This window comes from Balearica regulorum, chromosome 3 (assembly GCF_011004875.1).
Source record: "Balearica regulorum gibbericeps isolate bBalReg1 chromosome 3, bBalReg1.pri, whole genome shotgun sequence".
In the NCBI taxonomy this organism is placed as follows: Eukaryota; Metazoa; Chordata; class Aves; order Gruiformes; family Gruidae; genus Balearica; species Balearica regulorum.
Genome location: NC_046186.1, coordinates 26,364,257 through 26,389,513, shown reverse-complemented (window position 1 = coordinate 26,389,513; position 25,257 = coordinate 26,364,257). Strand labels below are relative to the sequence as shown.

The following is a 25,257-nucleotide window of genomic DNA, read 5'->3' as shown; positions in this document are numbered from 1 at the left end:
GTTTACAAGGGCATGTAGTGACAGGACAAGGGGTAATGGCTTTAAACTGAAAGAGGGTAGATTTTGATTAGATATAAGGAAGAAGTTCTTTGCTGTGAGGGTGGTGAGTCCCTGGAACAGGTTGCCCAGAGAGGCTGTGGATGCCCCATGCGTGGCAGTGTTCAAGGCCAGGTTGGATGGGGCTTTGGGCAACCTGATCTAGTGGAGGGTGTCCCTGCCCATGGCAGGGGGGTTGGAACTAGATGATCTTTGAGGTCCCTTCCAACCCAAACCATTCTATGAAATAGATGTTATACACACTGCAGGACAGGATGACCGAATCCCCCCAAAAACATGTCTGCCAGGCCCTGGCTGGGGCCAAAAAACCTTGCCCTAGCAAACTTGGAACAGAAACGTTCAGGGCAGGGCAGGGACTGAAACGATGACCACTGCTTTGGGAACATATGCTCTCCACGTGGCAGTGGTTACGATGGCCTTCTTTTCAGCGCCTCATCCTTCGTCATATAAGGATGTTCCCACTTTGCATATTGGCTGCTTCAGATCCAATTTAGAGGCCATCCTCCTGGAGTGTGGGAAGCAAACTCAGGACTGAGATTCAGAAACTCTAAGTATCCCTTGGAAGAACTGGCCTTTCTGTTTATTCCCCTTCAGCTGTGTTACTGTGGACATCTTACTATTGCAGAAACCTAAGAAGCTGAACGCTCGGCAGGCTAAACACCATGCCAAGCTATTGCTTGTTGCATTTTCTCTATTTTTCTTGGAATGTTCTCAAATTTGAAATAAGCTTCAGGGAAAAATAAATATACTTTAGTTTATGAAGTACAAAAGAAAGCTTCGAACTGTGGCATGCCTCCTAATGGCAGAACAGCAACATTGTGCATTGGTACCAGCAAACACACATCAGGAAGCCACATCCCAAAGCTCTTGTTTATCACGAAGATGCAACAACCTGCAGGGGTAGGGCTACTTCTTGGGAAAAAATAAAAAATAAAAAAAAACACCAAAAACAATTAAATTCCCTTGGGAAAAAAAAAAAGTTTGCAAACTAAACCAGGCCAAACTTCTGTTTTAGCAACTTTAGCAATCTCTTACCATTATTGAAGTAGAATTAATGAAATTTACTTTGGATGTAAATTTAAGATGGAAACATACAGGGGTCACAGTGCTTGTAAGTACCTTCTCAAGGGAAAATTCATTCATTCAGAAATAAAATGTGTGGAAAAATCGTCTACTCATCTTGGCTTCCCACTTTAAAGAGTAATTTAATTTGGCAGGATTTACTAGTCTTACTTTTCTTAGCTCGGCATCATATCCAGCTATTTCTCATAGAGCATTCAGAGGCTAAATCAATAAATGTGCCACAGACATCTTCAAAAGATGTCAGCACACCTGTGGTTGCCAAGGTAGGAAGGCTGTCAGTCCTAAAAGATGCAGGAATATTGTCTTCAGAAGCAGTCATGTTTCATGACTTTTTTTTCTATTCATACTCTGAATATGTGGTCCATAAAAATCACACTATACTGTAATTTTAACACTGTCTCTGACTGCCTTGAATGATAGGTACACATCAGTGTGGTGCACCTGGACCCTTTCAAATGAGCTACGCTACCAGAACTGAACACGGTTTTAGCTAAGAGAGAATGCCACTTTTATACATCCTAGAAGTTCCATTTAATAACAGACTCTCGTTTCTCTTCCAAATCCTTTGTTTCAGCCAACATTATCTAGGGCTTGTAGTTTTAATTATTTTAAGGGCTCAGGAACTATACTCTGGACAACACAGAGGTAAGGCAAAGCACTAACTGTTCCTTTTATGCAAACAACTACGGAAGTTGTTTTATTAAGAAAGCTGCTAGTCTTGGCATAAAGGACAAAGCTTGAATCCAGACTGAGTGACTATCAAATGCAAGTCTTTGATTTCTTCAGACGTGCTATTAATACTAAATAACATATGTAACATTAATTTCTGAAATCCAAACTGTTTTGCAAATGTATATAAGCTTTTATATTTTTTCATCCTGGACAGCAGAAAAGACAAAATGGAAAAGCACCTCAATAGTTCAGCCATTTTAATGTCGACAAAAGTATCCAAATACACTGGCACACAGTCCAGGGGAATTTTCTTGGATTTAAAAAAAAAAAAAAAAAAAATCAAAATGGACTCTGTTGTTTTCTTTCTTTAAACAAAAAAGCTTGTGTAAACACCATGTGTTTTTGAAATTCTGACCAGCTTGGCTCACGGTTAGTGAGTGAATCAGGAGCTGAACTTAACAGCTGGAAAGTGTCTACTGCTGATTCTTTGCTCAGAGCGCTGAACCACACTGTCTACGGCCCAGCATTACACATAAAGGTTTAATCGGTGCTAATCTCTAATTAGACTGAATCAAATCAGCATAACATTTGATCATCTGAACATCTTCTCTCCACAAAACTGTCTTTAATCGAATGCATGAAGAGATCTACAGCTCTGAGAACCATGTTTCCCTCGCCTCTTGTAGCCCTCTCTCCATTTTTGTAAGCGAACTTGTCTCAACTCATACAACAAACTCTTGGTAAAAAGGACTACATAGATGTATACCTTATTCTTTTATTCAAGTTACTAATATAATTAGTAAAGGACAATTTCCCAGCAGTAAATTAGTGACACCAACTAATGTCTTTATATGGTAATTAAAAGGACAATAAAACTAAATTATAAGAACATAGAACCTCTAGCAATTAAAACCATGGACTATTAAAAATCACTAGGTAGAATGAAGGAAGAGCAACAAGTTATCCATCTCTTTGCTGAAACAAGTACTATTTTAATAGCTGCATGTGAACAGACAGTATCTGCTGATAAACCATATCGAAAGACAAAACTAGCTCGACTTTCTTACATCGTTAAATGCAGAGGAACAAGCATATTAATCACAGCTCAGTCTCACAAATACAAGGCTCACATAATTTTCTTGGTGAAGGAATATTTCATATAATCTTAAAATAATAATTTCCTGAGACTTCTGTTGAATCAACTTCTTAACTTGTAACAGGACATTAGCTTTTCCTTTACGACCAGAGTGCATTTCAAACACACGGCCAAGGCAAGAAAAAAGAAAAGCTCAGAAGCAGCAGGTAAGTCTTGTGAAAAGAGCTTTGAATTGAAAGGCTCTTCTATTACATCCAGCCTGGTTAGTGGACAAAACTATTCCTTAACAAATAATCGGTATCATCTTCTGATTCTTGTGACAAAAACTTTTGATGTTTCTCTGCAGGCAGAATTGGATCTTTATCTTTCATGCTCAAAAAAGTGTAGGTAACTAATGTCTTTCCCTGTTTACAAACTTGGCAGTATTTCAAAACATGACGCTAATACTCTAAGCAATCATTTTTCCCTTCAGCAATGAGAACACAATACACACCTTATTAAACATTCTGTTGTATGAAGTAATAACGCAATTGGAGTCTAAGGACATAGGCCAAAGAAGGGTTGTAGGCAGTCTCATTAGACTAGCTAGAAAACGCATGAAGTTTCAGATACACACATCCTTATTCAGAACTCACGTACCTGAAAGCTTCTCTGCTTTCCTCAAATAACCTGTCAGTAGTATAATAAAAAGTCATTAAGAGGTTAATTCTACCTCTCAATCTTGCCTAGCATGTAGTTTATGCTTGGTAACTCCTAACTAATCATCTTTACCTGTATGAAAATAATGATTTCTTGGCAAAATAAGAAATTGCAAGGGATTTCGTGTTCAAAATCATGATTTATTGATGTATTTTTAATCATGTAGCTCCTTGCAAAGATACACTTTATAAATTATGGAACAAGTATAGTTCTTTCCACAGCTTTCACATTTTAGTCCTCAAGTCCAGGTCAGTATTTGGAAACGAGATGTTCAATGGTAAATTATGCAAAATATCTTTAAAAAAACTACACTAAAAAGCTTAAATTCTTTCAGAATCCAAGATACATATATAATAAGCGGCATTACAGTGTCTGCACTACACCCCCAAGCGACATATGCAGGAGAAGCAGCGTACAGTACCTGCACCAAACCTCAAGGTACACTTCATGATTAGCAGTACACAGCACCTGAACATCTACAGCAGCCTCAAAATTTATCTTAGTACAACAAATGCTTGAAAGGTTTACAGCATCTGTAGCGAGGTTAGATGAAGGGTTAGAACACGTTACAATCACGTCCAACTGAGCCCTGCTTCCCTGTGCATTCAGACCTGGCCAATGCACAACCAGTACACACCAGCACGTCGCTACTGCACTGTGACACTTCCCAAGCAGAGCCACGTACCCTGCAAACTCGTCCTACGGTACAAGAGAACAACTCACTGCCCGTAACCCTCTCTCCTTTGTGCCTGTCGAGAAGGCAGGCTCCACTGAACTTCTATCAAGATTAAATGACATTTATGACCAACTGACATCACTGCATTGGTGGGGATGTACCTTTGCGATTAGATTTTATACGTCATGCTTGCTTGCCCTTGATTGTTTTTACTTAAGGTTGATGTTGACAAAATGCCAGATCTTAAAGGCAAACAAAATAAGTTTAATTTAAAGAAAACATTTATTTGAAGTTCTTTTAAGTCACAAAGTTTAACAGATATAAGACAACTTTCTTCCCTTCACATTTCAAGCTTTCACCAGAGACCATGCACACTGTCCCATGGACAGTGACATTTTCCTATAACAATTCCTTCTGGACAAACCAGTGTCCAGGCAGATGAAGACTTACATTTTAAGCAGACTGATTTTAAAAAATCTGTTTAAAAAAACAAAACAAAACAAACAACAAAACTTTGTTAGCAAATTCTTGTCACAAAGTAAAGGTGTTTAATACTCCTAAGCTTGATCTCAAAACAAAACCCCAGCCGTTCGTAATCAGATAGAACATACTGCCTTCAAAAGATTCCCCAGAATTTTAAAATATCCCAGATATATACACATTTATAACTTAAGTGCTCATTAGCTACAACCTTTTATTCATGCAAGAGTTGGGAGAGGAAAAGGTGTTTCTTAGAGCGGCTTTTCTGAAAATGCAGTAAAGCTCTTCACTCGTGCAAAGAACAAAGGGGTGTACATTTTGTCAATGTCGAAAGTAGTAACAGCTGTCTCACCAGTCGATCTGCAAAGAGTATTGTAAAAGTTAAATTAGACACAAGTTGCCTTTTAAGTCCCTCAGTAATGCAATCATTTTCCACAGTACAGTGTATGCACCAAACTATAGCTGGAATGTAAGCACCTTTCATACTGCCTCCTTCTGAAAGCATTTGAATGTTGGCCGAATCACACTATATACAATATACTTCTATTTTATTATCAAAGAGACCACTTTCCCCTTCCATTCTTATTAGCTCCAAGACTTGAAACAGCACAAGATGTCATTCAACTCACTATATTAATATTGAAGTCAAAAAATCCTTTCATTTGTTTCACTTAGAACCCTGAGTTCAGAATACAGTGACAGCAAAAACCTACATGTTTTCAAAACTTGAAAAAGAAGAAACCCAAGTATTTCTGAACATGAGTGACAAAAAGCATACATCCTCCTAGCTGTGTTTTACACTTATCTTTAATCTAGTTTCAAAAGGACACCACCATACTGAAGTGCAGCAGAACCTGAGCAGTACAGAAACTTCACACTGAAAAGAATGTCTGTAATACTTCCACTTCTTCATAAATCAGGTATGAAAATATTAGGTTTTATAAAAGCAATTTTTCTGTTTATGGAAGTTACCTATACTCCCAAACACCAGTAGTTTACTTACTAGATTGTATATACTTACAGCTCAATAGCTGAGCTATGTCCCTATAAAAATATTGGATATAGAGATTAAGACTGGAAGACAAGGCCTAAATCCACCCTAAATGCCAACATCAAACAGCCAACTTGCCAGTAATTTAGTGTCAGGTGCAAGAACAGTGGCCATGACTCTTGCTTGGTTAGTGATCAGAACAGCTGGTCACATGCCCGTATTGTACACTGCTGGATTATATAGTTTGTAAGCGTTACAGTTCTCACATGATGTGTGCAGAAATTTCTAGCTTGCACACCCACAGAGGAAAACAGACCTCAATGAATACCTGTTTTCCACACCCCTTTACTAGAAACACCCCAATCATTCAACCCCGATTCAGTTCTGAAATCATTCAAACACTGTGCATAAATCCTTTAAATGGCCAAAATACTGTGGTTCTACTACTTAGGAAACTTCCCATACCATTGTAAAAAGTTACTAAAATATTGGGTTTTCTTAAAAGTTCATTATGATATATCAAATCAGGACCAGTTACCCTTTTCAGGACATTTTGTTAAAGCCTTGTAAGTCTCATAGTCTTTAAATCTTCTGTACTTAGTACTGGACAAATTAATGTCACCTATGTTTCTACAGCTAAGTATCCTTCTTTGATCTTACTCTCTGTTTACTTACTTGTAAGTAATGTGACAAGAATGATGTATCCAGACAAGTTTGTTGAACCTCTGGCGCCCACTGGAGCACAACTGTAGTCCTACATGAAAACTGTGATCTGTTTCTTGCGCAGGAACACGGCGGAAATACCTGTATTTGTGGTAGTCAATTGGTTTCTGTACAAAGAGAAAACAAGTTTCATGACCTACAAAGAACACATAGTGCAACTGTTTATCCTGAGGCCTAAGTAACTGTGAGGACAGATTGTTAAACTCTCATACTTAAAAGCAAGTACTGGTATTCCTTGAAAATGCATCAATTTAGATGTTACTTAAGGAAGAAGTTTTCAAAGAAAGTAAGTGTGGAGGACACCACCTAAACTATGCAAACTCACTGTAAAGTAATGTAACACTTCTGACTTGTCACAAGTTTCTCTTGACAGATGCTTTGTTAATCTGAAAATTTTGTCCTGTAAATAAGTCAACCAAATCATTCAGAGTTCAATTAATGAACACTGCTTATTTAGTTTTATTTAACGTTGGGGAACATAACTGCACACAGTCAAAACTCATCTCAGAAAATGACCTCTTCATCCTTCCCTTCTGTTTGTTAACAATGTTAACAAACTACCCAACAGCATCACATATGGCAATTAAGCCTAAGGGGGAGAACCGTTGTTCAAACGTGAACAAGATATTTATCTGTCTTAATAAAAAGACTATTACAGATTTGGGAAAAAAGATAAGATAAATTACCATGTTTATATATTATTGTAAACCACTTAAAAACTGAAATTCATATTTTAATTCTATGGTGCAATGCAAATCTTCAGGTGCCTTAAAATACTCAGTCTGAGAAAAAACTTACTAGAAAGCCCCCTCCTTAAACTGTTTTTCCTCTATCCTATTTTGCTACCAACCTCTTCCTTTTTCTTCATTATTACAGCAAATACTTTGGTTTGATTGTCTGTTTCCTGGGAAAGGCGATAATGGCCAAGCAAGATTGCATCCGTTCTGGAAGGTTAAGAGGAAGATAGTTTCAACAACATACAAATATTCTCTGTCTCAAAAGAGTGATGTACTTATAATACAAATATCAGCAATGAAAAGAAGACTGACTACCTATCATAATCAAGGAAACAATTTTTTATTTCCATTTAGTGAAGTACCAGGCTCATTGATGAAATGAAATGATGAAAACATTTTGGAAGGTTGCTTTTAATTTTCCCAGATAGGACAGTAAAGATAAGCTAGTCAGTTTTACCTAGTGTACTACTAAGTATTTTCAGACTTCTAGTGAACAGCTCAAACCTGTTACGAAGTCACAAACAATCTTCTATATTTTTAACAAGTTCATGCAAACATCAAAAAGAAATCAAGCAATAATTTAGTCATATCCCACCAAAACCTTCATTTTCCTTCAAACAGTCAAGGAAGTGTGAGAAGGCAGTCAATAACAAACCAGTATCTTTGAAAGGATTCTAAAACCATCAAGCTAATAGCATGTATTCTTCCATCTACTTCCTTTAAAAGTCTAAGATCACATAACCCGCAAAGGAAATCTAATTACAATTATCAGGACCTTAAAATGAAAGATATCTTTGCATAAAGACCAAAATTTTTTGTAGTTCTCAGAAGAGAACTATAAACATCTATGACACAATATAAATAACACTGTATTTTTACTCATTTTGCTAAGCCAGAATGTAGAATCTGAGACAAAAGTAAATAGGAATTGCCAGGTAAAAGCAAGGTGAAAACTGCAGAGCTAAATATTTTATTTCAATAACCTTGTATTTTTAGTCCGTAAGCGAGGAACTATAGATGGAGGATCTTCGGGAGTTGTCAGCATCATAACTTGACCATCTGGAAAGAATCTCAAATACCTGCAAAAATATAATTACACAATACAAACCTAGAAAACATTATTTTTCTGTTGGTTGTTGGGTTTGTATTTAAAAAAAAAAAAAAAAAATCACAGGATGTTTCCCAGAAGGATATAGAACTTAATAGGTAATAGGATTTGAAAACATATTTTTTCACACATGATATAACAGAAAAAAAGAGATTAGAGATCAAAAGAGAGTTTTGAAGATTAAAAGATCAAGTTATGAAGAGTTATGAAAGAGGGCAGAAGTTCAGGAGTTTTGTCACCTCTAATCAGAGCAAGAAGGCTACCCTGGAATCAAAACTGACGTCAAGTAAGTTTTTCCATTCCTAGCACTGATTTGAGACAAAGGCAACAAAATCTTAACTACAGTATCAGAGAATGGACAATGTCACATGGACTTTTTCATTTTTGCAATACTCAGATACAGTGCTGATGTTTGTGAAACTACAGAAATAACCATGAGATTCAATGATTTCTATTAACAGTTTCCAGTCTCAGAAGGGACAGCAGAATGGAACAATAAATGCTGGGAACAGCAAGATGAAGAACAGCAGAAAAACAAGCTGAGGAAACAAAAGGCAAGGTATACACAGCGAGTTGAGAAAGCATAGCCTCTTGATTATCTACAGTTGGTTACAAATAAAAGACAATTCCTGTATAATCACTTGTTTTCCCTTTACTGAAAATAGTATTGTATCAGAAATGTAAAGGAAGTGATTTGGGCAAAGAAATCTGTGGACGATTACTACTGTTGTTACTGTTTAAGTTTTAGCCACATGAGATGGTACAACTGAGGACAAAATGTGTTTCTAAGCTCATCTCTAACAACCATAATAAATCCTATTTCTTAAGGCCTATACTCAAAAAATATACACAGCTTTGCACACTGTAGTAGTTCCATTGAGTTTTACAGAATGATTAATATTTGTGATATCAAGGGCTGGATTTAAAGAACTTAAGAGAGAGAAACATTTCACTCACTCATTGTACTACAGTTCTACCTGTAATATTCCACTTGGTGCCATGCTCTATAGAAACCATCAAGAGATTGTTCTCCTTGACGTATGTATTTTGTCTTGCTGATATATACACCTACAGGAAAGGAAGATATAAGCATACAAACAAAAATTAAGTACATAAATATTTAAGATGAAAAAACCCCAATAATTCAAAACTTTTGAGTTTACTTTTGTTACTTAAATACATGAGTGGTTTTATTTTCATCCCTGTACCCTTCCCTTCTCTTTACAGATGCCCTACAGATTCAAAAGCCCAAACAAATACAGATTAGGTCTAAAAATGTCATAAACATCAAACCTACCTGACTGTTTCTGTCACAGTTACATGCAGTAAAAAAACAGTTTCCAAAAGTACATCTTACCATCAAATCGAACACGAGGCCTTTCCAAAAACATTTCCCTCCAAGAGGCATACGGAACAAGTTTATTGCAGCTCCTGCCCCATATTTTCAAACAGACTTGATGCCAGATTTCGGGATCTCTAGTGAAAATGAGAAAAAAGCAAATCCCGTAACTTTCCTGCAAAACTTGTTTAGCTTTTACATATCAAAGTAACACCCTCCCATTATTTGGCTTGGATGCAACTGAAAGAAACTTTCTTGAACAACAATAGGTCAGAATTTAAAATCATTGACTAATTTATTTAGTCCTGGAGCATTTGACAGCCACTTCCTCCTCCCAGTGAAATTCAAGAACACAATGCCATTTTCAGCCAAGTACAGAACAACAACATTGCAGCAGCCTGGCACTTCTCTGTGTGGCCATATGAAGATGACAACACAAGAGACATTATTTTGGAGACCTTGCAATGTTCAAACAAGGTAGAGCAAGTAAGACTTTCAGCAACATTTGTTATTACAGTGAAGTCATCTATCTAACATACCATTTAGTGGTGTATTCAAAAGCTGATTAGCACTGTGAGGAGCATAACATGAAAACTGGCATGGGAAGACAAAGCAGGATATAGTCCTACATGTATGATTTAACAGCCTAAAAGCAAAAAAAATAAAAATCACCTTTCTAACACAGGCAGTTTTGCTCTATGGATTTATTATCCACCTCTACATACTGTTTACATATGCTTGAGCATAGAAAAGCTCTTTTTTCTTCCTTAGAGCAGAGAGAAGCTTCACTCTAGATAACTTATCTACGATACCTGGCGCAAATGTAAAATCCTCGACAAACAAGAGATAATTGCTCTAATGATCTCAGGTCCAAATCACTCGAAACCACCCATCGGAAAATGTACATTAGTACTTCCATAGGCAACACTGCAAAGAGAAAAAAGAAATCCTTGTTAGATGGTAACCTGCAAATCAATAGCTTACCTATAATTCTAGGTTTGACCATTACTGAAGTTCTGACTTTCCATAAAAAAATCCTACTTTTTCATATTGTAGCCAGATGTCAGGAAACAAAAAAAATGCTCTTTAATTAAAAAACTCACTCTATATTAGAAAAAAGTCACATAATGAAAGAACAAAAATCAGGGGTTGAAAGTGCATTATGGTAAAATGATAGGATAAAACACAGTTTTAGCCTACAAATATCCACAACTGTAAGATGTTATACCAAAAATTCTGCATATACATTGTACATCCATAGTGCCTGTGAAACAGTATTTTCTTCAAACTGACCTAGTGTGTAACATTACCTCAAAGCATACTACTGCTTTTGCATGACAAGCTAAATAAGCTCAGCTCAGGTTCAGTATTGGATAGCAGGTCCTAAGAACAAACTATCCCCTATGAACGTGACATGGTATCACTCTATCTGTGGTACAGATCCAGTGATTGAAAATGGTATTACACAGCACTGTTGTGTTGAAAGACTTTTTCTAACGTAGTACAAGATAATGACAGAATCCTCATCAAAGCTCCACAAGATCATATAATAATTTCCCTAGCATTAAAAGTTAAATGAGAAAGCCCTGGGAAATGAAGCCAAAATTCTTTCTAACAATTTTCTGACTCCTTAAGTTTTCTCTGTTTTTTTCAGTTGTGTATCATCTTGTTTACTAATCTTACAGCATCAGGAATTACACTTCATTTCTTTTAAAATACTGCTGCTTTCCAGAGCCTATGGCTTGAACTGTATCACCACATGCACATGAGACTTGAAGATTTTACTTAGTATAACTGCTTTGAGATCAAATGGAGAAAATAGTTGAGTGGCACAAAGGTACATAAAACAGTAACTAGCTGTAAATGCTGGGGTAGAGACTGCAATTTAATAGAATTCTGATTTTTAGTAAAAAACCATGCTTCTTTAAAACTGCATTGCTGCGCTCTCACAAATCCAACGAGGCTGTTTTTCCTATAAAATTTGAGGAAACTTAAGTTTCACATTTCCAAATACTAACATGATAAAAAGTATACACATGTCATTCGGCATCAGTTTTCTATGTTTTATTATTCAGAAGTCATAAATTTGCTCTACTGCCTGTATTTGCAACCATTAAATTAATGTTCCAGTAGAAACAAAAGTTGTGCAGAAGTATTTAATGCTACAAGGCACAAAACAGTCTCTGGCAATTTAGGAGCTCTTCGGTATGTGAAATCTTAGTGTCTTGCAGAATGGGAGATACAAAGGCTTAAAAATCTGCTACTAGTGCAAACAGATATACATTTTCCACTCTGAAAGTCACCAGTCAGCCACAGCCTTTGATTATCTATATTACCATCCATGTTTCTAAATTTCTAGTAAATTAGGGATTGTTAAGACACTGCTTCAGATACTGGGCACACCTTGTAGGAAAAATATTATAGTATTTCTGGTGAAGAATGCTATCTTGGTCCTAAGTCTTACTCCTGTAAAAGGAAAAAAAAAAAAAAAACCAAACCCAAAACCAAACCCCAAACCAAAACCCCAAGCAAATTACTGACCGTAAATAAAAACTGTTCATATACTAGGGAAGGGAAGTAAATATATTCAGCATGTCAGTTACACAGCAGAGGACTGATCCTGCTCTGTACTAAGGGTTAACCAGTAGTCTAAGATTATTAATGCCAACAGAATGTAAAATGTAATACAGGGAACCAATTCAGCCGGATCTGTTGCTTCACATTGTTTCAGCTTTGCTTGGGCTGCTAAGGTCTACCACTGTTGTACTACTGTGATGACCAAAAAGGATTCTTTCCAGCCTACTAAATTCTGAAGCAGACATCATGATTTTAAGAGTTTTCACTCTGCTATAAAACAGTAAACAAGATACTGTAACAAAGGACTAGCAGGAAGGTAGAAAATAAAACTAGAAAGAGACCAAGATTGCTGCTCAAAAGAGACATCTCCTGAGATCACTTTATAATAATGTCTATAACATCTTGACTTTACTGGCAAAAAAAGAAAAGATGCTTTCCCAAGTGCACAATGCCACAGTTGTTAAAATAAAATTTAAACAAAATCCCATTGTCTTTATGTTTTGACTTGAACATTGACTTGCGACATTTACTTTATTTCCTTCCTTGAGCAGAACAGAGGAGATTAGGCCAAGATTTCCAAGAGCAATTGTTAATTTGGGATGCAAAACACACATGCTTTCGAGGCACCTGATTTTAAGAGAGTTCATAGCTTATACAATCTCTCTATAATTTAGATCTCATAAGGAAGTCTCGGGATGACTATCCTAGAACTGAAGCACTGAAAATCATTAACCTTCAAAAGCCTTTCTAGCTATGTCGTATAGTCTTGCTGAACCTGAACACGTATTTGCGGTAAAAATCTGATACAGAATCAGATAAAAACAGGAAATGCAAATATGTATATTCTTCACAGAACAATTTTCTCTTACTCTCACTTAAGAATTTTAATAAATATTTGCAAACCAAACCAAAAAACCCCACATTTCACTTTTTCAAACATTAACTAGAAAGAAAACTGGAATACTTCAGCAAATCTGTTTCTACAAGTTGCTACTTTTAAGTATGACTCTGATACTGAAAAACTCTACTTAGTAGTAGTACTACATGGAAAAGCTTGTGCGATAAAGGCAAAATCATGTATGAGAAAAAGATCTGTTCGGCTCATTGATGATTTATTTTTTTTTCCTTTACATGTAACTATAAAAGTAAAAAAAGAGGAGATACTGTGTACGTTTCTTTAAAGATGGCTTTAGAATGAAGGAGACATGTTTTAATAAAGTCAGAGTGAAATATCTCTATGAATTCTGCCTCTGAATTCTTACAGTGTATCTTATCTCATACCTGAGATATGGGTCTGGCTGACATCAACCTCAGGCTGACAGAGTTTGACTGAAGATTCCTGAAGAGTTAACTGCTGCTGGAAATCCGACAGGAGATCAGCCATTTTGTCATCCTCTTTGTTATCCTCAACACTAGAAAAGAGGGAATGCCAACGCTGTGATATTAGACAAAACATACCAACAGATGTCCTTACCTTGGCATCAATCCGCTGTCTTACCCCTCGTTCAATATAGTTGTTTCCTGTATGTTTTTAAAGCAGTTTTGTTTCATCGTATGATAAAACAAGTACTGCAATCCTATCAAGTTCATTTAGATTTTACTGGAACACATCTGACAGTAACATTTTTTTTTTTCATTTAATTCCAATTCCAGATTCTTTTTGGATTTGAGAGTTCACTGTTCACTGTTTTTAGTGAAGTCACTGAAGAATTGCTTGACACCATGAAAAGACAAATCTGATGTTTTACTTTGTCTAAGATAAGCCATATGCAGAAAATAAATTATTGTAATTGATGGAAAATTACATTTTGTAATCCTTGTCACAATGTAAGACACTGAAAACAATTAAGGACTTTTTTTCTTTTAAACTCTTGCATTATTCACTCAAGAGTGATCCTCATTGGGTTTCTTCATCAGTAATAAAGAAAAACTCTCCTTTAGGAAAACTACTTTTTACCAATTCTGCAAATAGGCAGACAAAAAAATTCAGGAGCAAGAACAAGATCGCAGAACAGAAGCAATATGCTTGCTACTCGTCAGTAAATTTGAAGGATTACTAAGCAATAAAAGAACATTACCACATTTAAAAAAAAATAAAGTTGTATGTCATAATATGATCCTTTAACAGGTGCATGCTTCCTTGCACCAAGTAACCACAAACTAAACAACTCTCCTTGATCTCATCACAAAACACTTTATTTCCCCTGACCTGGTGGCATACAAGCTAGCCAAGAGATCTTCCAGTCACTGTTTAATATTATTCAGTTCTACTCTAAACAAGCTTAACAGAATGAGCTGAGAATCTAAGCAAGCAATTAGCAGACCTAGCAATGGGTTTTAAAGTATTGTAGAACAGACAATTATGATTGGGCCTGTCATAACCAAGACCATAGTAAGATACTGCACTGAACATACCTTCCTTTATTTTGATAAATATGATGGCCAGTCCCCAATACTTACAGGCCATGCTGTAAATCGTTTTTACAAATGTAATTGTGTAATTTGTTTTTTCTCACCAAGATTGCATGAAACACCTAAAACCGTAATTTAGAAAGCAAAGCCACCACAACTAGAATCTCTTTAAAAGAGACACCTCTGCAAATAGTGCTTTTAAACAATTAAGAGTACTGGCTGTTTTTCCATCACTGCCATGTAGTGCTGGGGACAGTGCAGCAATATTTACAAAACTGAATGAAAATACATACACTAAGTGGCAGATGGATAGAGAGGCTTAATGAAGGGAATAGAGAAAATTATGCTAAAATAAAAAATAATCATAATCAAGATTTTTTTGTGACTGTAGTTTATCATCCAGTATTTTTCCTAGTGCACAAATGCACAGCAAAGAATTCACAGTAGCAATGCATTCATGGTAGCAATGCATTTAGAAACTACAAGTAACAGATGTAAATAAAGCACTCGACTCAATATAAAAGAGAATAAGGTAAGCTAACTACTGCACTGAAGCTGTATTGCCCTGGGGCAACAAGATGAGCTAGTAATACCAAACAGACATGGTTGTACTTTCCTCTTTTATTCTCAGTTTTAAAACTCTTGGTTTCTTGTAGCTATCAGAAGTATCTATGTCTGCTACCAGTAGCATCTATGGCTGCTACCAGTAAACAGTGAATTTGGAAGCTCTGTTTCATAGGCTTGTCTTCACTACACTACCAGAAGTTTTGGCCCTAACCTGAATCCTGTCCTCAAACTTAAGTCTCGGGCTCAAGGTAGGTCAACCTTAAGCTGCTACACATTTGTCATGTTGAGGCTAGGGGTATTCTGATGCTTGTAATGACGAGAGAGTAGACTACTCAGATTACAATCTATGAGCTTCTAAATGTACTGCTCTACTTACTGGAAATGTTCCCATTTGGCTGTGTTAGTCAGCACAAGGGCAGTAGTATACTCCTTTGCTTAATTATGATACTTATTCCATGGTACAAAGCTTTCACTAATTGATCTTTTTGCCATCTACAATTTTGTAGCTGATCCTAATCATTTAACTCATAAAACTGAAAATCAGAAGTAAAAAGTCATAAAGTGACTGATGCTTTCTTCTTTTTCTGTTTGAAGTAACAACAGAACTATTTGTAATCCTTCCACTTGAATTTACCTAGCTCCAAACAAGCCTGTTACCATCTTTGAACTACAGCATAGAAAAGTCCTCCTTGGACTAATGCATCTGTAAACTTTATATGAAGCAGTCTATTCAAATGAAAGTAGAGAAGTTTTCCAAATATTAAGAGACAACTGCATATCACAGTGGAGCATTCATAGGCTTCAGAGACAAAATTTCAGGTTTCAGTACTCCTATGCACTTAATTAGTAAACTGCCATACTTACCACCTCTTTCCAACTCCATCACCATCTGGGGACCGCGTATAGGTAATCTTAAACTCTATGTCAGGTACAAGTTGCATGGCTAGACGATAAAACTTGATGGCTGAAATAAAGATTTAATGTTTAAACATGTCTGATGCCTAGACTAGCTTATCAAAGCAAAGATTTTTTTCAGAGAGATGGCTTCAGCTAGAAGCATTAAAAAGGTGGAAAAGGCCTTTGCCTAGTAAATCTTATTTAATCTAAACTGATTAGGTTTAGATTCAATACAGGAGAGAGGCATATTAAGCACCTATTTTCAAACCTAAAAACTTCATGTACTCTTTCAGAATAAAGAGCTCTCTCAGATGTGTTTTAGCTTTTGCAGATTTACTTTAACCACTACAAATTCAGTTACAGAGTACAAAAGTTTACATTAAAACATTACAAAGTCCCGATTTTGTTTCCCAGCACTTAAGAAGCTTTCTCAACAAGCTGTAAAGATTTTAGGCATTACATTCATAAGTAACCTTGAGGAACGTGAAAGAGAATTTGTAAGAAGATGCAGGTACCTGGTATAGTACAGACAGTCATTCAGACATACATAACATTATAAAGGTCAGAAAGATCAACAAAATATTGTTGTACTTTTAAAACATCCACAACAGACACAAACTAAGTAAATTTTACTGTGGCAAAACCCTGGAAACTACAGAAGGCACAGAAGCAAGCCACTCAAAACACTGAGGGTGAGGAACCTGACTGGAGGAAGGCAGCCTTTTCAAAAAGCTACGCAGCAAGCACAAGCTATAGGGTATGAAGGAAAAACTGACAAATCGGGCTTTTTCTAGCATGCAGAAAAGTATTTCTGCCTTTAACACTCCAACGATGCTACAAACACTGAGTAGGGAAACAGGCCCAGGAAAATCACCCTGTGGGAAAGAACTGTTATTTAAGCTGCAGAATGTCTGTCTTCTGAGTAAACTCTGTGGATCCTTCTGAATTTAAGTGGATTAATTGTATGCACATTGAGTATTTTTTAATATCAGCATTAAGATCATATATGTATTTATATGTCTCTTTGTACTCTGACATGGCGATACCAAGACCAGCAGGCAACTCTCCCTCAATTTGGATCCTTAAAACCAAAATGAAACCCAAAATAAAACATGTGAGTTCGGAGCTCAGAATCTGACACACTAATGAGTCTGAGAAGCCTGAGTTTAGGGCAAATAAGTGTTCCTGTTTCCTTGAGTTCATGTCAGGGTTGGTGACTGACAAATACTATCCTCTGGCTGGTGAGGATGAGGAATACCAGCAGCCAGCTAAACAGAGATCAGTCTCAACTTTAGCATTTAATCTTGCAGCAAGGCCTTGTACTGTACTTCAACATGAACATGCTGCTGCATGTAACTGTCTCACAAACATCAGGTATCAGCAGATTTCAGAAACAGACTGAAATGTCACTTGGATTCTGGTGACCTGGGCCAGGTCAGCAGATAGAAGTGTGGTCTGTAAACAGATGTCCCAGCATGTGCTCAGTAATTTATCTGTGTCTGGCGTAGGACCACGTCTCTAAGGTCTCATATGGATATATGTGTAGAAACAGTTTTGTTTTGTTTGTCACATCAAATTAAACTGAGAAAGAATGAATTCATACTCATGCGATCCAGATGTCTAAAACACCCTTGTGAATGCAACTGTTAGATGTTACTACTTTTCTGCTGCTGGGTTTAACATATAAGGAGTGCACTCAAGCAGATGAAGCTATAGTTTCATTTTATATACACAATGCTTAAATAGATGGCTTTCCTCGCTTTTTTTCTATTTACTTGGAAACTGTTGGTATGAAAAAACCTTCATGATCTACTACATGATTTCCTAAATGGTAGATTATGTATCAGATTTAGTTCTCATGGCTTTTTTTACTGAGCATTTAATTCTATACCCAACACACAAAATACCTTAGCCTAAAGTAATTTTGCCCTGTAAAAACATGTAATAAATTAGAGACTGAACCAACTCATTTTATTACCTACTGGGGACTCATATTTCTCTCAGTTCATTTGAGATCTGGAACAACAAACAGAAATCCCTTGCAAGGGAAGGAAAACTCCCATGGTGGAAAGGAAATTTTGTATTCAACAGGTGGCTAAGTTCAGGACCTTCCAGACTACTCTCAGTTTTGCATATGTTGCACCTGCACTTTAACCACAGTGGCCAAAACCTCTAGTGAATGAGCAAGATGGAACGGACATTCTGTGTTCCTTTTTTTTAATGAAGGAAATAGAAAACTCATCGTAATAACTGAGTTGCCAGTTATTACCTGGTATCTCCACAAGACCTGAAGTTAAGATAGGCTTCTTGATCTATATATTCTGAAAGCTAAATATGAGGAAGAAAACTTTGAATTTCCTTTTTTGCTAGTGCTGACAGCAAGAGGGCAAGTAACCTAAGCATCTTAAATATTTATGGCAAACCTTACAAAATAAGACTACCAGATTTAAACATTCACTTCAGGAATTCTTAAAGAAGCCACCTTAGCATGCTGTGTAAATTAAAAAACAAACAACAAAACATTCCATGGGCTAAGTAGTTCTAAGTGGAGTGAGGAAAACTTCGAGCACAGGAAATATAGTAAATTGCTTTGCTTAATTACTATTAAAAAAGTCACATAAAGAAGCACGCTATATGAAGAAGCAATCCAGTGCTTCATTACATTGCTAGATTCCAAAATACTGTCATTTTGTCTGAAAGCTAGACATTCTTTTCTTGATCTCACTTTAGCTCCACCTCAACCTTAGAACTGTGATATGACAGTTCCTTTTATAGCAAGTTTGTTTGCTTATCCGAATAATTGAGCTCTCAAATTACTATTAGCCTGCAGTTTAAGTTCACTGGCATCATGCAGTCTTGCACAAATATCAGTGTTAGATTCCTCTGCAATAAGGGTGTTCATCGTAGACTTCTGTATTACCTTCATAAAGGGCCCCATTTTGTTCTTCTTCCACTGCCTTCAGGAAAAGTTCTTTTGCCTGCGCAATAAATTACATAGAACACTTCTTAAATTCCTTACAAATACAAGTGCGTTGTCACTTGACTTAGAATTATTTTTCATCTTATCTACTGTACCCTGTGAAGGAGATGAATAAAATAATTCCACAAATAGAGTGAGAAGACATATTCATGTGCTACAAGCCATAAATGAAATTCCCAGTGAACAAACTACCCATGTTCCTGCTGCAGCCCCTTACCTACAGTCTTTCAGAAAGCAGACAGGGAAGGTTATGCAAAGCCAAGCATAAAAACTAGAAAAATCAGTGTAGGATTACGGATAGACAATGGTATGGAGACAACAGGTTAATCAACTCTGGTTTTGCTCTAGATTTAATTCAGCATTAGCTTTTAGGATAGTTATACTGCAATATTAACACACACAAAACCCCCACAAAATTATACATCTATTTTTTGTACCTTTTCCTCTTTTGCTATCTCCTGTTTCCCTCTGGCATCTACAGACTTTACTCCAGATCCTCTTGAAGATGCTCTGCATGGCAGAGGTTCCAACCCACTAGAACTCATACCTGGGGCAAGCTCAAACATCCACTTAGCTCTGAACATCTGGAGCTCTGCCTAAAAACCACAATTAATTCTGATTTAGTATCACATATTCAGACGGTACATCTTCTGAGGAGAAATTATAAAGTACAAACATAAAAAAGAATTTCAAAACTATGCTTTACACTTCTAAATCTTAAATGGTTTAGACACAGAGAGTTAGCAATTGTTGTATAGTAAATTTTTTAAAAATGTGCACAAGTACTTGTTCAATCTCATTCAATAACATCTGTCCTTTTATCTGAACTGTTCACCTCAGAAGAAAAATTAATAGTTTCAAGAAGTGGTTGTTAGTACTATGGTTATGATCTAAGACTCCACAGAAAAGTATTCTTTCTAGAGATGGTGTTTGTTCTTGTTTATGCACAGTTATCTTAAGCAAGAAGTCAATTAGCTCTTGAAATTACAATTTAGAAAACCTAATTTTTTGTATACAAGTATAAGTAAGTTTTATGACAATCAAGGCTCTCATTTATATAATATACAAATAAGACCTTACACTCCCGTCTCTTTTAAAAAGAAAGGACTAAGACTGTGAAACAAGTTATAATTCTTGCCATGCCTTTTTTCAGCATCTTTGAAGTTACCTTTACATGTCTCTTGCAATCATTACGACTTCTGGGGAGCAACTACACAGAAATCTAGTATTGTAAGAGAGCATACTTTTCTATCAGACTGCTTTTATCAACTTTCTGCTCCAGAACAGAGTGACAACTTAAACTGGAATTTGATCCATACAGAAACAGCTGTCCGATTTCTACAGTTCTTCAGAGAAATTCTAAATCTGCCACAAACTTTCTTTTCATCTACACAGATAACCAAAGACTGAATCTGACATTTGGAACACAATGCAAAATTTATCTATTTCACTTTTGGAGGGGCAGACAGATTAAGCATTTGTCAGATCAACAAATGTGTGGTAACTAAATGAGCATTAGTAATGCAGCTTAAATCACAGCAGTACTGTGTTTGTAAAAAAACACTAGCATGAGAGACATACCTGAAGATTTGCTTCACCGGATCTTTCATTGTCATCGGTTCTTACCAAATCAGAGTGACAATCTTCTTCAGCTTCTGCCTAGTAGAGAGCAGTCAAAGGTGATTATAGAGTCTGCATAAGTCCCTACAGCACATTCACAGAGCATAACTGTCATGGACACTCATTTAAAAAAAATTTAAGCATACTCCCCTTTCCCCCATCCTACCCACCCCACCGATCAATCTTAATGATGATAAAAATTAATCTTAAAATTACTGGTATTGTTTGCACTTTGGTATTAAACCAGTGAAGCTGGGGTTTGCATTTCAGTCACATCAATACAACACAGATTAGTTATATATTGCTTGAAGGCTTACATGCATCAATACATTGCCATAATACCTGCATAAATACATTCAGTGTCTAAGTCAAAGCACAGAACCAAAGCTTCAGTATTAAACAGTAGTGTGCTTCATACAAGAAGCTAAAATTTAATCACTATCTTCTCATTGTAAAGATAACCAGCAGTTTTGATTTGTTTAATATTTACAAAAGCACAGAAAGACTAGTGGTTTGAGTAACAATAGATACTTTCTGAAAATTATGGGACAATATGGACAATCTCAAAAACTACATGTGAAACTAAACAAGAAATGAATTGTAAAAGAAAATAAAAAGCTAGCATGAGAGTTTGACAGCTGGTTTTATTTACAGTACTGCTATGAGACAGGTTAAACAAATAAGACCTTAAATAAGACCTTTAACTAAACTTAACAGGGCTCCACATAGGAGTTAAGACAGCTAGCTTAAGAGCAAAACTTAAAAAGACACAAATAAATTTTCATTGTGAAATATACTGAGATTTATGGAATCTATACTAAACCAAGGAAAACTAATTCTAAGCATCAGTGACAAACTACTACAATGACAACAGCAGCAAGATGCCAGTAAGGAAAAAAAAACCCTCGACAAAGACTAAGACATTTGTTTAAAGTTCTTCCTGCAGCTGAAGCATCCTGGTTTTTCTACCATTCTGCAAGTACATAATGCAAAGTGAGATTATAAGAAGGTAAATCTGGCATTAAGATTACCACATGTAGTCTTTTGTTTCCCACTCCTTCCTGTGGTAGATAGTGCTCAAAGACTTCAAGTGACATTCTGACAGTGAGATTTTTCCAAGTTCTCGTAAAAAAATCTCTATCTCCTGCACAAAGTGCAGAAGTCAAAGCATTCCTGCATTCAGAAAATTTAGAAAATGTTTATTGCACCTGGAAGCTCATGATCAAACTACAGAACACTGGCAAACCTGACGGGAAGGCAACGTTTAATCTCTCTGTGACAAGCACCTCCCTAGAGTCCAGCTGTAGCACTTGTCTCCGGTTCCCCAAATGACCACGAGCTTACTGTCTTGTCATCTGTAAACGTATTTTCACTGATGTCTCAGTCAATTTATCTGTTGCAATTGATAATGCAGAGTTGGTTGGTTAAAGTAAATAGATATTGCATCTGTTTCTAGACTCTGATTTTAAGGCTGTACATTTTTAATTTCCTGGTGGAGAAAACAGGTAAGCTCCAAAGCACAAGCAACGTTAAATCTGAGTGAGGAGTAAATAACTTATAAATTTCATGGGTTTTGAGTCTGGAATTTGATTGCAGACAGTTAATGTCCTATGAGTTACAGCAGTCCTATCACCACATTATTTTAGCATACAGGGATTATGGCTACACTGGCCAAACAGCAAGAGCCTAGGAACGAGCTAGCACTGAATTGGATGTCTTGTAACTGCCTTATTACTGCACTGGGCTGACACAAACAAGGCCTACCTCTGCCTGCACAGAGTGCAAGGCTTCTGGTTTGCAGCTGAATTATGTCCAGTCAATTCTCAGTCTGGGCAGAATAAGCCTGGTTTTATCTGCAAAATGCAGAGACTAGTAAAGTTAGTTCTGAGCAAAATCAACACACTATCTCCTTGTGCATAAAGACACACCCATTAAAACCTTTAACTCATGAAGTCTGTAAATAAACTAATTTAAAATTATTTAGAAGGTTATGAAGCTGGCTAAAGTTTAACCCATGTTCAAAAACTTTTTGTTGCAGTAACCTGTTCAAGAATCTTGATTTTCCTCCCCTCACCTCTGTTCAACTGCCCTACTTATCCTTCATTTCTGAGTCACAGTCAATCATGGTTCTGGACCAACTGCTTCGAAAACATTATTCAGTGCTCTTTAAAACTTAAATGTCCTCTCGATCCAAACAGAAAATACACCATACCATGAAGACCTAGTCCACGGCCTGAAAGTTGTCAAAAAACATCATGAAGTTGATTTTGTCATTACCTCCTCTATACTGACTGTATGTGTGATCTGAGGTCTCTCCTATCAAAGGCTTGTCTTCTGGCAGCCATGACAGCATAAGTGACCATCCCTCTATATTTACCAGTAAAGCAATTCATTCACACCGCTACTGCGTGGCTAACTGGACTGGAAAATTGATCGTTAATAATAACCTTTCCGCTATCTATTTAATCTGCTGAAGCCCTATGGTTTTGCTGGAACAAATGAGTAAACACAGGTACAGCTGAAGCAAGGATCTTCACTAGCAGTCAGCTCATGAGACCACATCCAAAGCAGGCTGTAACTTGTAAAAACTGGCTCCTTGGCCCCACTCTGTTAATACTTAAATTGTAGTTATAGTTTCTGAAGTTCACCGAACATTGTACAGTAACTGCTACTTAGTGGATAAATCTAGCCTGTTCATCTTTATGCTGTTGGCCTTCCTCCTGCTATGTGTCAGTTGTCATACAGAACAGTGACTTTATCCTGCTGGAAAGTGAGGCATCCTTAGTGTGTACTGATCAGCTCAAATAACTTTCCATGAGAAAAGTGGTAGCCAGTCAAGCCACCAAAAGGTCAACATGTCAAAAGTAAATATCTGAACTAGACTGCGACCTGTAAAAAGAAGTCAGATGAGTCAATTTGATTCTGATTTGTTTGCAAATCATTTGTTTGCAAATCATTTGCCAGATGCAAAACTAGCTTATTTGCACAGCTTAGTTTTAACCGTTTTGCAATCAATAATTGCATGCTGATTTCCTCAGAGCACATCAATCGCTTACTAAACTGTCTGCAATGTCAAGTCCTTTAATAATTTGGATCTTTGTTTCAGCAAAATAAAGCCAAGATCAGAAACAGTTCAAATGTGACTGTCACCAGTTGAACAGGGCTACATGTGAATTGTACAGAACTAAATAATGAACAACCGTGAGATAGTGAAACAGTGACCGACAGCTAACGCTCTTCTTGGTTTTATAAGAAAATGAGGAAGTTGCTCCATTTTTCTGTCAATGTGGTAGAAGCAACAATGTATTCAAAAATAAAGAGTTTTAATCACAGTGATAAGGAGTTTTAAGAGCTCCTGAATGATATAAATGGTTTAACTTTGAATGACCAAATTCTCATTGTGGATACTTGAATCCATTTTGAGGTGCCATCAGAAAAGCAATACCCAACCAAACAATATTTCTGCTATGTTAAATCACAAACTGAAATAAGTAGAGTGCCTGGTCCACGGAGCTGTTTTAAATTACCAAGTGACTTTATGCCATCTGTTTTTGAGGGAAAAGAGAAAGACAGAGGATGCTCATCTGTAATGACACTGTGCTTCTACGGTCCTGAATCAAGCAGCCCCACTCATGAGCCCCAAACCCTCTGCAGAAGGCGGCCGCGTCTCCCTGCGGCACAGTTATCCGGGGTGGGATCACGGCCGGGATCACGGCCACTTCCCACAGGCGTCACCCGGTGCCCGGCGGCCGCGGGCAGGCGAACAGGGCAGGGCTGCTTGGCAGCAGCACGGCTCGGGGGGCCGCTCCTTCCGCCCCTGGGCACACACCCCTTGCCGCCGCCGCCGTCCCCCTCAATTTCCCCCCCGGCGGCGGGGCGGGGCCGGGCCGCCCTCCGCCCGCACCTGCCACGGCGGCCGAGCCCCCACGGCCACCACCTTCCCGCGGGGCGCCCGGTGCCTCGCCCCCACCCGCACCCCCCCCCCCCGCACACACACCCCCAGCCCTGGGCCGCACTGCAGCGGGGAGCAGGGCACGGCCGGTCCAGGCCCGCTCACCATGCTGCCAACGCTCGGGCGGCGCTGTCCCGTCCCGGGGGTCTTTGCTCCCCCTGCTCGATCCGTGTGTCCTCCCCGCGGGGGGAAATTAGCAGAGTTCTCGGTCGGAGAAGCGCACCACGCAGCGGGAGTAACTGCGGGCCCTGCGTACGGCAGCCATCTTCCCGGCGAGTGAGGGGCAGGCGGACCGGGAGCAGCGGAGACACACGACCAGACAAACCCGCAAGGTCAGAGCGCCGCCTGACGCACGGGCCGCTCTGAGGCGCGGGCGCCGGACGCGCAAACTACCCGTCCCAGCGCGCACCGCAGCCCCGCAGCCGCTCTCCCGTCTGCAGCGGTGCGGCGCGCTGCCTGCTGGGAAATGTAGTCTCCGGGCGACACTCTCTTGGGCTGCGGCCGCGCCGACTGGGGAGCAGCACTTTCCCAGGCCGGTCCCGCACGGTGGCGGAGCAGAGGCTGCCGGGAAGTGTAGTCCCTCCGGGCGGC

The 25,257-nt window shown here is 37.9% G+C and overlaps 1 protein-coding gene across 2 annotated transcripts; it reads right to left on the bottom strand.

Moving 5' to 3' along the window:
* Window positions 1-3,726: 3,726 nt before the first annotated feature.
* On the bottom strand, window positions 3,727-25,071 carry FBXO9 (F-box protein 9). 2 transcript variants are annotated; one of them, XM_075747339.1, is made up of 13 exons: window positions 24,772-25,071; window positions 20,676-20,753; window positions 19,532-19,690; window positions 19,035-19,092; window positions 16,082-16,181; window positions 13,520-13,650; window positions 10,474-10,588; window positions 9,680-9,798; window positions 9,300-9,390; window positions 8,198-8,293; window positions 7,328-7,421; window positions 6,430-6,584; window positions 3,727-5,123 (listed from the first exon to the last, which is right to left on the bottom strand). In XM_075747339.1, exons 1-13 carry the CDS (start codon window positions 24,772-24,774, stop codon window positions 5,015-5,017), a joined length of 1,308 nt encoding a protein of 435 aa, XP_075603454.1. In that variant the 5' UTR covers window positions 24,775-25,071; the 3' UTR covers window positions 3,727-5,014. The 2 variants fall into 2 exon arrangements, with proteins under 2 accessions (XP_075603454.1, XP_075603455.1); XM_075747340.1 differs by having other exon boundaries at window positions 20,676-20,749; window positions 24,772-25,069.
* Window positions 25,072-25,257: the final 186 nt, after the last annotated feature.

What these genes read in the sequence shown, in the direction of transcription:
- FBXO9 (XM_075747339.1), bottom strand. An exon ending in AAATGGGGCCCTTTATGAAG is followed by an intron (nt 16,182 to 19,034) that starts GTAATACAGAAG and finishes TCTTTATTTCAG; the next exon opens with CCATCAAGTTTTATCGTCTA. An exon ending in CAGCCAGACCCATATCTCAG is followed by an intron (nt 10,589 to 13,519) that starts GTATGAGATAAG and finishes TTCTCTTTGCAG; the next exon opens with TGTTGCCTATGGAAGTACTA.